Raw genomic sequence first — 13,589 nt, 5'->3', positions numbered from 1 at the left:
CCGGCCTTTGGTCACTCCCTGTGTGCCTCGTACATGTCATCTATGGCGGCACAGTTGTCACGTCGAGAAATCCATTATTCGTCAGTCAGTGTCGGGTGTCAATCACAACTTCTTCCATGTTATTGATCTTGCCGTATCTATTCGATTTTATGCCTTCCTTCGTCGTGGTCGAGCATTCTTCTCCCTCCTCTTCTCCTTCAGCCGCCTCTCCTTGACCATCCGATCGACACTTCTCAGCTCCCCTGCGGCCTTACCACCCGCTTGCTCTTCTCTCTCTTTCGCACCCTTGGCCTTTTTGACTTGTTTTTCATAATCCCCTCTCAATTTATCCGGCTGTTTCGGTGTTCTCTGCGATTTATGCTGGAATCTCTTGCCCCGTCCACCAGCAACGCCCAGGCCGTCCGCGTGAACGCTGGAGGATTTCTCCTCCTCACCGACTCTTCCCGGTCCTTTTACTCGATTGGCCTTCATCCACCGTTCAAAACGTCCGCTCCTAAAACTTGCGGCAATCTTGGCTCCGGATTCTCCCCTTACGAGCCTCTTGCCCGTCTTAGATCCATCCTCGTCATTGTCGCGTCTCACATACTTTTTATGTCTCTTGTCCCATCGCATGATCGCTCTGTTCTCGCCAAAAGTCTTGGACGACTCATCCGCACCGAGATCCATCGTGGCTGTTCGTGCAGACTCCACAAAGCTGGTGCTTGCATTGGTATTGGAACCAGAGTGAACGCCGTAAGCCCGGTCAGAGGTAAGATCATGAGCAGTGGGGAGGTAAGACATGAAGTTCTCAGGATCGCGAAAATCTCCCTCCGTGTTGCGCATCTTGGACGACTTTGGTGTATGTGATTTTGTAGAGTATGGTTGAGAAAAAGTGACTTCCAAATCACTCAAAGAGGCCTCGGACATGTCATCGACGTCGTGACCCTCGTCAATGAAGCCCGGCTCGTCGTGTTCTGCCGAACCACCTAGATTCTTGGTTTGAGGGCCGGCATGGTCATCGCCAGCTTCTATCCGCGCTTGGGATGCATCTGCGCCCTTCTGCTTCCTACTCTCGAAACCAGACCGGATTTTGCGTATGGCGTCCACCGCGTCCTCGTTGTTCTTTCGCCCGCCACGCCGTGCTCCAATTTCAAAGATCGATTCCTGCGGTCGAAACCCTCCCACTCGTGCAAGCATTTTTTCTCTTTCAACTTCCAAGTCATCGGCTTCATTATTGAACAAGGCGTGCAACTCAGACCAGGTCGGTGACGACACGAGTTGTTTCGATCTCTTCGCGCTCTCCGAGGAGGCGGAATTCCTGGTCCGCTGATATAGTTTCTCGCCCTTCAACGCCACATTGCGGAGGGCCGAAAGATCGGAATCACTTTCCAGTGATTTTGTCACCCATTCGCAACTGGACTGGATTGCTTCCCGCCGAAAACTACCCACCACGACATCTTGTGCGAAGTTAACAAGCTCACTGCTTGCTGCTCTGCCAAGGACCAATGTCCGACCAAGGAATAGTTGCAGATCCAGTAGATATGGCGCGTCGGCATCTCGGACAAAACTGTAACTCCAGCCCTTTTGGCCTGCTCGAGCCGTTCGTCCCACACGATGGACATATATCTTTGGTTGTGAGGGGAAATCGTAGTTTATCACATTGGCGAGCACCGGGATATCGATACCCCGGGCTGCGACATCCGTGACGACAAGAATGTTTGTCTGACCGGTTCGAAAAGCCTGTACTTGAGATTTTCTGGCGGTTTGGTCGAGTGAGCCATAGACATATGAGACTGCGTAGCCAGCCAGACGGAGCAGGCTTGCGATGTATTCAACGTGGTGCTTCGTCGCAGTGAACACTATGGTTGAAAAGGGGTTGGGACCGGATGAATTGCCACCGTTTTCTTCTGTTTCCTGCCGTTTCCTCTTCTTGCTGTTTGGTTTGCTTGTTGTTCCAGCAGTCGTGGTTGACGTGATCAATTGCGACCTGGTGGGCATTTTGATGATGTCTTGGAGGACATGAAGCAAAGCCCCTTCTTTCTCGGACGACTTCAGGGTGAAGAATGCGCTTTGTAAATCGGGAGATATCTTGCTGTCTGCATCAAGCCTGACCAACATAGGTTCCTGTAATCCTGCCCGGGCGAACTCAACCAGCGACTTAGGCAGCGTAGCAGAAAACAGCAGCGTTTGCCTTGATGCGGGTAAGGCGTGAAGAATCTCTGTTAGTTGGGCTGCAAACCCCATTTCAAAGAGTCGATCCGCCTCATCAAACACGACATACTTGATGCTCAGGAGATCCAGATTCATTTCGACCTTGAGATGGAGGAATCTGCCCGGGGTCGCGATGATGATGTCTGGGTTGTTAGACATGGCATAAAACTGGTCCTCCAGGCTGTCACCTCCCACGAGGAGGATGGATCGGAGGTCTGTGCCCTTGCCTAGCTCCTTAACCACTTGTAGTGTCTGCAAAGCCAACTCCCTCGAGGGCGACAAAATCAGAGCCCTGGCCCCGACTTTTGTGCTATGTACCTTCAGCTTTTCAATCATAGGAATGACGAAGGCAGCGGTCTTCCCGGATCCAGTCCTCGCCATACCCACCACGTCCTTTTCGTTGAGTAGAAGAGGTATTGTCTTGCGTTGAATAGGTGTGGGCACAGAGAAGCCCTTCCTCGTTATGGCTTTTAGGAGATTGGCATTGAGACCCATGGCTTGAAAGCCACCACCTTTTTTCACAGTTCTCCCTTTCAGATTGGCAGCTTTGCGATTCGATGCGGCTTGTTGAGCGGCGATAATGGCCTCTTCATCAACCTCGGAGTCTTCCGCCATGACATCCAAGTCATCACCCTGTAGGCCTCCATTTTGTCTGTCTGGGATTTGGTGCTCCGTTCCAAAAGCACCTCCGAATAATGCACTTCCAATGTCAAAGTCATTCTCTGAGCGGGCAGGGGAGCCCGATCTGGGAGGCATTGCGAGGTTTGAGCCCTGTCATGCAGCAGTTAGTGTTAGAAAGAAATCTCCCTCGCAGTTTGCGCCATTCTCGTGGTGCGGGTGAGGGATCAGTGTGTGGATCTGCCTGCGCCTTAAGAAATCTCCGAAAATCAATAAATTTACAATTTGCGTCTTGCGTATATTTGTCTGTCTGTAGAGGGGCGACTACGGTTCACCAAAACCCGGCTGTGACGAAAATCACTTTACGCGTTGAGAACGCGTCGCCGTTTGGAATCGCTTCTCCTTCCAGGTCTTTCATCCCACCACGTCTCAGCGCCTCAATTACCCTCAACTGCGACCACAATGAGTATGTTGAACGAAGCCCGATGAGTGGAGAAGTTTTCTAACGTTGGCAGATTACGGCTACGACAATCAGTATACAACCTCTTACGGCGCCCATGGTGCCGCAGACGGTGGCGGTTTCGTGGCTGGAGAGCCGCAGAGCAGCCCTGCTGCCGGGAAGGTATGCCCTTAACCATGGTCCCAGACTCAGTACACATGACTAACTGTTTTTCGCCAGGGAGGTTATGGGAAAGATACTGTCCGACCGATGACCATCAAACAAATTCTCGACGCAGAACAACCCCATCCGGACGCAGATTTTCGGTGCGATGGAGAGCCGTTCAGCCAGGTAATTCGTTCTCATGGGGATTCCGACAAGATGAGGCTAACAGTCTTTCTTGCAGGTCACATTTGTCGGCCAAATCCGCAGTATAAGCACCCAGCCGACAAACATCACGTACAAGATCGACGATGGGACGGGCCTCATTGAGGCAAAACAGTGGATTGACGGAGAGTCAAACAACACAGAGAAGATGGATGTTGACTCAAATAAACCCAAGCTGGTAGAAGATGGCTATTGTCGAGTATGGGGAAGACTGAAGGCATTCAACAACAAGAGGCATGTTGGAGCACATATCATTCGACCTATCACGGACTACAACGAGATCAACTATCACTTGCTCGAAGCAACGGCCGTACATCTGTTCTTCACGAGAGGACCTCCCCCGAACGCGCAGACGAACGGACAGCAGAGAAACGGAGCGGTCAATGGGTTGATGGGGAATGGAACTCGGCAGGATTTTGCCGCAGACGGCCAGCTAGCCCATTGCTCCCCGCTGGCACGGAAGATTTTCGCCACGTTGAAGAACACGCCGCAAAGCAACGAGGGTTTGCACGTTCAGATGATTGCTTCTGCAATGGGCTTATCAACGAGTGATGTGTACAAGGGCGCCGAAGAACTTGTTGCCGCCGGTAAGATTTTCACGACCGTCGACGACAATACCTGGGCAGTTCTGGACGGGTGAAACAGAAAGAGGCCGAGATTTCACTGGGAAACGGACTGGCCGGCTTGCGGCGGCGTGGAAAAGGATACCAACGCGACAGTGTACTGTACATGGATATGAGACATGGCAATTCTACGTCAATGGGTAGCAGCTGAAGGAGTTCATGAATGTAAGCCAATGGCATGATCAATGTACGAGTATTGAACAGTACGGGCAACATAGCCTATGGCGGTGTTACGTGGAACTCGGAGAGATGGACGATTGACTCCAACCTGCAGGGCGCCCATGACTGCCCCACGTATCCACTGACAACATGCATCTTCTGCTCTACGGCTAAATTCCAGCGTCTGAGGTCTCGATATCTGGGTCGCAACGGTATGAAGCCGGTAGAGAATGCGACGCCGTCTGGTGCGACATCATATTGTAAGTTGTCTTTCAACAGCAAGGCTCCAGCATCCCAACTGTTCAATGAATATAAGCGCAGCGAACCACAGCTCTATTTGGCTCCAAGCGTTCGAGGTTCATCTGGTATTCGGTGCATTCGGATAGACGGCATCAATAGACCTGATCCAGCTCATCTCCTTGAAGCAGCCGCCAGAGTCAAGGACCATGGCAGCTGGGACATCACCATCACCCTTCTTTACTTCCTTGAATAGCCCCCTCGCATCCCGATCTGACGTTGTGCAAGCATGCAAATCACTCCTGAACCCCCTTTTGCCTTTCTTTTCTCCTGGCAAGACGAGGCTGCGACTTGGAGCTACGGCAACCCGGTACGATGAAGCAGGCGCCCAGCTCGAAGGCTTTACACGGCCCATGTGGGGTCTTGGAGCCTTGCTTGCTAGTGGTGAGTCGTTTGAAGGCTCTGACTTTTGGCTGGAAGGCATAAGGAATGGCACAAACCCCGATCATCCGGAATTTTGGGGCTGGTCGAAGGATTTGGATCAAAGAATGGTCGAAATGTGCCCTCTCGGGTTTGCTCTTTGTGTTGCCCCGGACCACTTCTGGAAGCCACTCAACGAGAAAGAGCGCGAGAATGTCCGCAGGTGGCTGGATATCAACAAGAAAGAGATGCCAAATACCAATTGGCTATGGTTTCGTGTTTTTGCGAATCTGGCATTGATGAAGAATGGAGCAGAGTACGATGCTGAACGACTCGAAGCTGACCTCGACCATCTCGACACCTTTCATCTTTCTGGTGGCTGGAGCAACGACGGCCCACCTGACACGCTTCAGATGGACTATTACTCTGGCTCGTTCGCGATTCAGTATCTTCAGTTGTTGTATGCAAAGTTAAATGGTGATCGGGATCAGAAAAGAGCAGAAGTATACAGGCATCGGGCGAGAATGTACGCAAAGGATTTCCTTCACTACTTTGACGAGCAAGGTAAGGACACCACATTCTATGCAGATACAGCTCTGTTCCTGACTGTCCTAGGCCGAGCAATGACCTTTGGCCGATCACTCACCTATCGTTTCGCAATGGCCGGATTCTGGGCAGCTGTCGCTTTTGCAGACCTAGAACTCGAGCCACCTCTCAGCTGGGGAGTGGTCAAGGGCATTCTCCTCCGGAATCTAGGCTACTGGTCTCAGCAAAAAGACATTCTCAATGGATCCGGGATATTGACCATCGGCTATGGGTATCCCAACCAGTTTATATCCGAGAACTATAACTCACCTGGCTCGACCTACTGGTTCATGCTCTCGTTTGCAGCATTGGCCTTGCCTGAGTCTCATGGATTTTGGCAGTGTCAAGAAGAACCATATCCCTCCGATTCAATACCGCAGATTGTGGCACTAATGCACCCCAAACACATCATGGTGAGAAAAGGAGGGCATACGTTTCTCTTGTCTTCGGGACAGATGTGTCACTACCCAATGAGGGCCGCGGAAAGCAAGTACGGAAAGTTTGCGTACAGCACGGCATTTGGGTATTCGGTTCCCACGGGCGGCTACTTTGTGGAGGCCATCGGAGGAGACAACGTCCTCGCGGTCTCTGACGATGACGGTGAGACGTGGAAGGTTCGGAGGAAACCACTCAATGCCAGGCTGGAGACTATGGACGACACCCCAGTGTTGATTTCTGAATGGAGACCGTGGGCAGACATAAATGTTGAGACCTACCTGCTTCCTCCCACGGACGCCGCACCCAATTGGCATCTCCGGGTACACCATATCACGACAGGCAGGAGAGCCCTGAGGACGAGTGAAGGCGCCTTTGCACTGAACGGCGTCTCGCAGAAGGATGAGCGCGAGTTACAACAGATGGAAACAGATAAAACCGAAGGAAGACAGGCACACAACAGCGAAGCGGTGGCTGTAACGCGGGGCGGTGCTGTTGGTATTGTTGAGCTGCACCAACGCGAAGCCCGTGCTGGTCGCGTATTGGACGAAGATGCGAACAGTAACCTGATGGAAAGCAGATCAGTCCTACCCACCCTGGTGATGGATATACCTGCGAATGCAGATGTTTGGATGGCAGCTGGCGTGTTTGCCTTGCCATCAAGTGTTGCAGATTATCGACAGAAGTGGCAACAGGGCTGGATGCGGCGACCACAGATCCCAGACTGGCTGAGAAGCAGGATGGTCTAGGCGGTCTCATCTTTGGAGCCTTCTTAGCACTCCTACATGATGTTGACCCGCCAGCTGCTGAATGAGGCGGTCCTTGCTGCCCTGTTTCTGGCAGCTGGCAGCTCAAAGGGATAGTTGCCGAGCTGGACACGCATGGACCCTCCTCTGTTCTACAAGAAACCAGGATGGCGAAGTCGCCCGGATCTCCGACAGATTGACAGCCAGCTTCCATCGCTAAAGGAAAGCTGTTACCAAACAGATTGGACGATATATGTTCGGTGAAAGATTGTACCGAAGAGCGGTGGAGCTGATGGACAAATACCCTCCTCCCCTTGCTTTTGCCCCCCCCCCCCCCAACCATGGCTATTTATCTATCAATTTACCCATGATCTGCGGACGGATTGTCGTCCACGTCGTTCTCCCGTACCCCAGGTGGAGAGTCAACCTCCACTTCAATGTCTTCTAGAGATTGAGCCTGATGAAAGGTGCCGGATTCCCCCCGGCTCCCCGGCTTTCCCCATCTTCACCAAGCTCGATTTCAGCCTGAAAACACCGACCACTCCTAGAGACGAGCACAGCTTTTCCCCGCAGTTGAATGAAACCAAGACATGGACTGCTCATTTTGAGAGGCGACAGAACGTTACAACAGGGACGGGCACCCTACCATGCTACGTCCAATGCTTGTTGATGCTTTGCACATCTTGTCTTCATTCAGACTGGTGCGTGCGACTAAGTGGTGTTCCAACGGCTGAACTATTCGACATCTGGCAAATGTCCGGCCTCTATCATTCCTGTCTGGGCGACGTTCGGTGCAAAGATCCATTGTGTCTGCCCCATGTTCGTCTCCCCAAGGGGAGATGGAGATCTGCTGACACGGCAATGAATCGACACTGTCCCTTCGCTTCAACAGAATCCTTGTCCAGCATGTGGCAGCATGAGAAGGCCGATCGATGGTTGCATTTAATGACTTGGCCGTCGCACCACCTCGCTCGTCCTGCTCTCCAGCCTTAACTGTTCACCTTGTTGGACTCTCCAGAGCGCTCTCTGTACTCGGCCGACATGTCATTCCTCAGAAGGATCGTGCACAATGATGCGGTCAAGTTGGACCCTCCGGAGGTGTACAACTGGAGAGTTTTCGCGTTGGCAGCAGCCGTAAGTCGTGGCCGCCGCACCCAGTTGAAAAGATTTGCACTGAGATCAAACAGGCGTGTTTTGGAGGAACACTCTTTGGCATGGATATTGGTATCATCGGCGGAGTGTTGACGCTGCCGGATTTTAAAGAGTATAGACCTACCTCCCAACAACTTGCAATGATGGCGACTAACCGGCTCCAAGTGAATTCGGAATCACACACAAGTCGAAAATCGCCCAGTCCAATCTCTCGGCCAACTTGGTATCAGTCATGCAAGCAGGCGCCATTCTTGGTGCGCTCGCCGCCAATCCATTGGCCGACAAATGGGGTCGCAAGATTACCATCTACACGGTTGCATCCTTCGCTTTTGTCGGTGGCCTCCTTCAGGCTCTGTCGTATGGCCATTTATCCTGCTTCTACATTGGGCGGTACGTTGCCAATTAAGAAAATCCTTGGTAGGAGCTGGTAACTGACAATATCAGATTCGTTGAAGGGCTGGGACTTGGTGGAGCCACCATGGTGGCACCTACCTACGTCGCTGAGAATGCTCCCCGTGGCATTCGAGGTCTCCTTGTCGGGTTCTATCAGCTTTTCGAAACCATGGGTGCCATGGTAGCATTTTTCATCAACTACGGCAGTCTGCTCCATTTGAAAGGCCATGCCACCTGGATAGTCCCGTTGTCGATGCAATCCCTGCCTCCGTTGCTCCTCTTTGTTTGCATACTATTCTGTCCTGAGAGTCCTCGGTGGCTTGCGTCACAAGACAACTGGGACGAGGCTTCCAGGGTTCTCGGCAAAGTTCGAAATCTACCGCCCACGCACCCGTACGTCCAAGCCGAACTCCTCGAAATGCAGACTCAGCTGGAGGCCGAGAGGGGCCGTGCCGCAGGCAACAGTTATTGGGCGTTGACAAAGGAGGCGTGGACGATTCCTGGAAATCGCAGGCGATCGATCATGGCGATCGCACTGATGACCGCTCAACAGTGGACTGGAACTAATGCCATCGTAGGTGTTTACGCTGTCCAGTATGACGTTGGCCTGCTAACACAGTTGCAGAACTACTATGCGCCAACTATCTTCACTGATTTGGGCGTCACCGGGAACACACAGAGCCTGTTTGCAACCGGGGTCTATGGCATCGTGAAAATGGGCTCCTGCGCCATCTTCATTACCTTTCTGGCCGACACTCTCGGGCGCAGATGGTCACTCGTCTGGACAGGGCTATTCATGTGGTTCTGCATGTTCTATCTAGGCTTCTTCGTCCGATTTGATCCTCCCAAGAAAGGTGCTCCCATATCGGGTGCGGGTTACGCTGCGTTGGTCATGGTCTATCTCTACGCGGCAGCTTTCCAATTTGGCTGGGGGCCTGTTTGTTGTAAGTCTTATGACTCGCATATGATGGATGATACTCACCTTCTCCGCAGGGATCTATTCGTCCGAAATCAGCACTCAACGACTCCGAGGATTGATCGTATCGTATGCTGCGGCGACACAATGGGTGTTTAACCTGGCTGTTGCTCGAGCCACTCCCGTGATGCTGGATACTGTGGGTGCAGGCGGCTACGGTACCTACTTTATATACGGCTGCTTCTGCTTCACCATCGCCATTGGAGCATACTTCCTGGTGCCAGAGACCAAAGGGGTAAGTGGAGAACGGTCACGATGTGTTTCTCGGCTGCTGGATGCTAACAATGCGCACAGATCTCTTTGGAGCGAATGGATGAGTTGTTCGGAATGACCGACTTTAGCGGAATCGAGGATGTCGGAGTGGCTGCCCATAAGCACGATGTCGAGGCCATCCACGTCGAGGTGAAGTGAGGCAAGCAACATGGACGGTCGCAATGAACATTGGCCCCATTCACTCAACATCGACCTGGACCCTGGAGTTGAATCTCAACAGCCCTCAAGTCATTCACTTTTCGAACATGCAGAGGTCATGCCCTTATCTGACGTGACAAGCTCCGAACAGTATCCAGATGCACCGGGTTGCTCGATCGCTACACACCTTCCATCCCGTCAGCAACCATATTTTATATGATCTGTTGCCATCATGGATCATGCAAAATGATCAAGCACCGCAACATAGAGGACCTATATCTAGATATTAGCCAGTATCAGTGCCGACTTTCACCTCCACCATTGTGCCAAGACTATCTTATATACATTAGAATATATAAGCACGGCAGCTCACTATCGAAGGATATATCTATTTGTTATGGAAAGGAGATTGCCTTATCTCTGGCAATAGCGGTGGGCTCCCGCTGTTCCCATATTCTCCTGGCTTGCTCGATCGGAAAAACGGCCCAGCTGGGTCGTTGTTGTGGTGTCCGCTCCTCCTGGGCATCACACTGCCCACTCTACGGTCTTGTTCTTTGTGAGAAGGCCAGCTCCTGAAAGGTTCCAGGTTAGTGTACTCGATACGCGCAAAGCTTCCCTCGCCCTACCCCGACACAGCTCTCGGTGTAAACCCTTTTCTTCTCCGTCGAAGTCTTGGTCACAAGGGCGCACTTACGGAAAAGATCAGACCGTACAGATATCCCACGCATGCCGACCACTCATGTCTTGCACAGTGTTCTCTCGGATCAAAAGGGAACCAGGAGATGAGCCAATCATGCCCCCTGGACGGCCCCCAAGTTTCGCCTCACTTGGTCTGCAACCCATTTTCCTGCCTATACCTCAAGGAGCATGTCTATGCGTGGGACCCCGTGACCCTTCTCCTCTCGCTGATGTCCTTTGTCCTCCATTCACTATTTGCAGGGTGGAGCTGATACAAAGCACCGTGCAGAGTTGTGCCGAAAAAAGGGAGAAGTTGGACGTCCACCGCTGCTGATGTGAACCAGCTGGCTGCAATCCAACAAACAATAGCGTGGGGAGTGTCCATTGTCGTCGTGGATTCCAGCAATCCGACGAGCCCGTTGGTGCCGGGGGAGCTGACTGAATTACGTCGGCTTCAACCGTCCTCGCCCACGAATACTCACCTGCGACTTGTCCTACCCTGGCGATTGGCTTCTCACCACATCCTTTCCGCCAAGTGGCACCCAGGAACCTTGCCTCGCATCCTGGGTGGCATCTCTAATCTTTTGACAGGTTGATAAACTCCCACCCACCTCCCCAGGGGACACTTCCGCCCATTTCTGCTTTCCTCTCCAGCCTCGAGGCCTCGTACAAGATCACTGAAGTGTCGACTTCGACATATCAGTTGCCTGTCGTGACCTTGAAGCTACACAACGTTAGCACAGCTCCCACGCTCGATCCTCAGTTCGACCACCACCGACCCGTCGTGCCACACGCATCAAACGCTTCGTGCAACCCGCGAGCTCCAACAGAACTATCTATACTGCTGTCTCCTAGCTCTTCGTCTCTGCCTTTCTCCTGCAAAGTTTAACCCTCAGACGTATCGTACGCTGATGTCGGTTGATATACGCACATCTTGCCCTAGCCTCCGCTTCCCATTTAGAAGCGACACTGTCTCTACTGCTCAGCTCTGTTCCGAGCATACGGGCATTTCTACAAGACCCCTTGATCGAGGTTGATCAAAGAGTAGGTTGACCGACCATGTTTGACCTTTCGACTAAAGTAAAGGAAAGGACCCATAAAGGGAAAAGCAAAAGAGAGAGTCCCAAACTAGAAGCTGCTAAATCCAAACTCTTTCAGTATGGCTCTTCCTAGTGCTGCCGTCCCCATGCTGGACGCTGCGATCGTCCACGAGAAACCGACTCCGACCGCTGCTGCAAAGGTCACCCCGACCGTTCCGAACAAGGATCAAGTCCGCGTCGTCGCTCCGCACGAGTACAAACAGGCCGCTGCCTGCCTGGCCGAGGCGTTTCGACTCGACAACATCGTCCGCTACGCCATCGACACCCCGGACCGCATGGACATGACGGAAGAGGAGCGCTTCGAACTGCACAAAGCCTCCATGGAGTACGTCACCTATGCCCATTGTCTCCAAGGACTGGTCTTGACCGTCGGTGAGGACTTTGACTGTGTTGCTTTGTGGCTGCCGCCGGGTAAGAACATCGACGATTGGTTCACCATCCTCCGCAGCGGCATGTGGCGATTGAGCTGGAAGCTGTCTAAGGAGGGTAAGGTGCGATTCTTCGACGAATTCCTGCCCCTGTTGCACCATACCAAGCAGGAGATCTTGGGCGACCGGGACAACAACTCCTGGTATCTGAACTATATCGGAACCAAACCCGCGGCACGTGGGCGTGGTTATGCCCGCAAGCTGATCGAATATGTCACGAAGATGGTACTGGTTACCCGTCGGGAATTGATTTCCCTGATTGACATGCTAACGCACAAACAGGCCGATGCCGATGGGATCCCCTGTTATCTGGAGAGCTCGCACGACATCAACATCATCATCTACGGCAAGTTGGGCTTTGAGTTGCGCAAGCACATCTACTTGCAACGTGCTGCGGGCAAGGAGCTGAGGATGGATGTCATGGTGAGGGAGCCCATTGATCCGGAGAAGAATAAGGGGGAGAGTGCCAACACTGGGCCAGTGAAGTCAGGCTGAATATGGGCAACGTGCTGAGTACAAAGAACAATGATGAGGTCCGTAGGAGGAGTGATGAGGCACAAGGGCGGAGGCAGGGCTGTGGGGGGACGAGAGACAGGAAGAACTGACACGGAATATCCAACTATTGCCACGCTCGTTTAGATACACAAATGCAAGATCTGCACTGCCCAAACTATTCTGTAAATAATACCAAGATGAAGATGAAGACGAAGACGAAGACGAAGGTGGTGGCCAAGACTGATGTGTGGGAGCCATGTGATCACGTCACTTCCGCCGTCAGAATCTCGAATCTCAAACTGCGCCGGTTCACAACCTTTTGTTTCTCAGTGTGAACACACGGCACGGTACTTGTTAGACGCATCACCTATTACGCCTTGTATTCCAAAGAGAGGCCCCAAATTCATTCTTTTTTCTTTTTCCCTTTCTAGTTTCATGAGTTTACGTCTTTGGATAACGAACACCTTACCTTACCTCACTTCATCGCCGTCACCATGCAGTCGACTGCTTCGAGATGACCCCCTCGTCAGCGACAATGGATACGACTGCCTGAGTGGATAATACACGGCCACGACTCCCTCAATCAGCGTCCCATATAGATCTCCTTCGTCTCGCCTCTTCCCATGCCCAGCTACTCGAGTCCTTCTCCCTCACCTCCCCCAACTCCTTCGCGCCGTCGATTACGATCATGTGCCCGAACATGCGAGCGGGCGTGCTGCGCCATAGCCACATTCTTCCCTCTCGCTTTTGTGTATAGTATATCAACATGGGCTGTATGGGTGGTAGCCTCGATCGGCCTCGGGTCTCACAGGTCAGAACATGTGTGGTGGTTGATACAAGCCATTTCGTTGTTGGGAATCGTCCTCTACGCGCTGGCGTGCTGGTCATACACGGTGGCCGCCTTTACCGATCCGGGCTCGCCCTTAAAATCTCCTGCCAAGTCCTCGAACGGCAGTCAGGGGAGATACTCGATGCTTCCCACTCATGAACCGCCTGCCAATGGGGCTCAGATCCAAAGCATCACCGTGTCCTCGACCGGAGCGCCGAGGTTCTGCAAAAAGTGTCATACACCCAAGCCCGATCGGACACATCACTGCTCTACTTGTAAAAGATGCGT

The 13,589-nt window shown here is 52.5% G+C and overlaps 5 protein-coding genes across 5 annotated transcripts; 4 read left to right on the top strand and 1 right to left on the bottom strand.

The window, feature by feature from the left end:
* Window positions 1-147: 147 nt before the first annotated feature.
* Window positions 148-2,946, bottom strand: AYL99_01845 (hypothetical protein; the record flags this gene model as incomplete). Its single annotated transcript, XM_018833361.1, has 1 exon — window positions 148-2,946. One exon carries the CDS (start codon window positions 2,944-2,946, stop codon window positions 148-150), a length of 2,799 nt encoding a protein of 932 aa, XP_018695985.1.
* Window positions 2,947-3,270: 324 nt separating this feature from the next.
* On the top strand, window positions 3,271-4,274 carry AYL99_01844 (hypothetical protein; the record flags this gene model as incomplete). Its single annotated transcript, XM_018833360.1, has 4 exons — window positions 3,271-3,274; window positions 3,324-3,430; window positions 3,488-3,598; window positions 3,654-4,274. The coding sequence occupies 4 exons, from the start codon at window positions 3,271-3,273 to the stop codon at window positions 4,272-4,274; spliced, it is 843 nt and encodes a 280-aa protein (XP_018695984.1).
* A 588-nt stretch (window positions 4,275-4,862) lies between these two features.
* On the top strand, window positions 4,863-6,842 carry AYL99_01843 (hypothetical protein; the record flags this gene model as incomplete). The annotated part of the gene is made up of 1 exon (XM_018833359.1): window positions 4,863-6,842. The coding sequence occupies one exon, from the start codon at window positions 4,863-4,865 to the stop codon at window positions 6,840-6,842; it is 1,980 nt and encodes a 659-aa protein (XP_018695983.1).
* A 1,038-nt stretch (window positions 6,843-7,880) lies between these two features.
* AYL99_01842 (hypothetical protein) lies at window positions 7,881-9,771 on the top strand (the record flags this gene model as incomplete). Its single annotated transcript, XM_018833358.1, has 7 exons — window positions 7,881-7,973; window positions 8,027-8,103; window positions 8,157-8,381; window positions 8,436-8,958; window positions 9,010-9,328; window positions 9,378-9,595; window positions 9,655-9,771. The coding sequence occupies 7 exons, from the start codon at window positions 7,881-7,883 to the stop codon at window positions 9,769-9,771; spliced, it is 1,572 nt and encodes a 523-aa protein (XP_018695982.1).
* A 1,837-nt stretch (window positions 9,772-11,608) lies between these two features.
* AYL99_01841 (hypothetical protein) lies at window positions 11,609-12,472 on the top strand (the record flags this gene model as incomplete). Its single annotated transcript, XM_018833357.1, has 2 exons — window positions 11,609-12,202; window positions 12,260-12,472. The coding sequence occupies 2 exons, from the start codon at window positions 11,609-11,611 to the stop codon at window positions 12,470-12,472; spliced, it is 807 nt and encodes a 268-aa protein (XP_018695981.1).
* Window positions 12,473-13,589: the final 1,117 nt, after the last annotated feature.

This window comes from Fonsecaea erecta, assembly GCF_001651985.1.
Source record: "Fonsecaea erecta strain CBS 125763 chromosome Unknown Scaff2, whole genome shotgun sequence".
NCBI lineage: Eukaryota > Fungi > Ascomycota > Eurotiomycetes > Chaetothyriales > Herpotrichiellaceae > Fonsecaea > Fonsecaea erecta.
The sequence above is the reverse complement of the archived record's forward strand: the minus strand, read 5'-3'. Positions and strand labels throughout refer to the sequence as shown.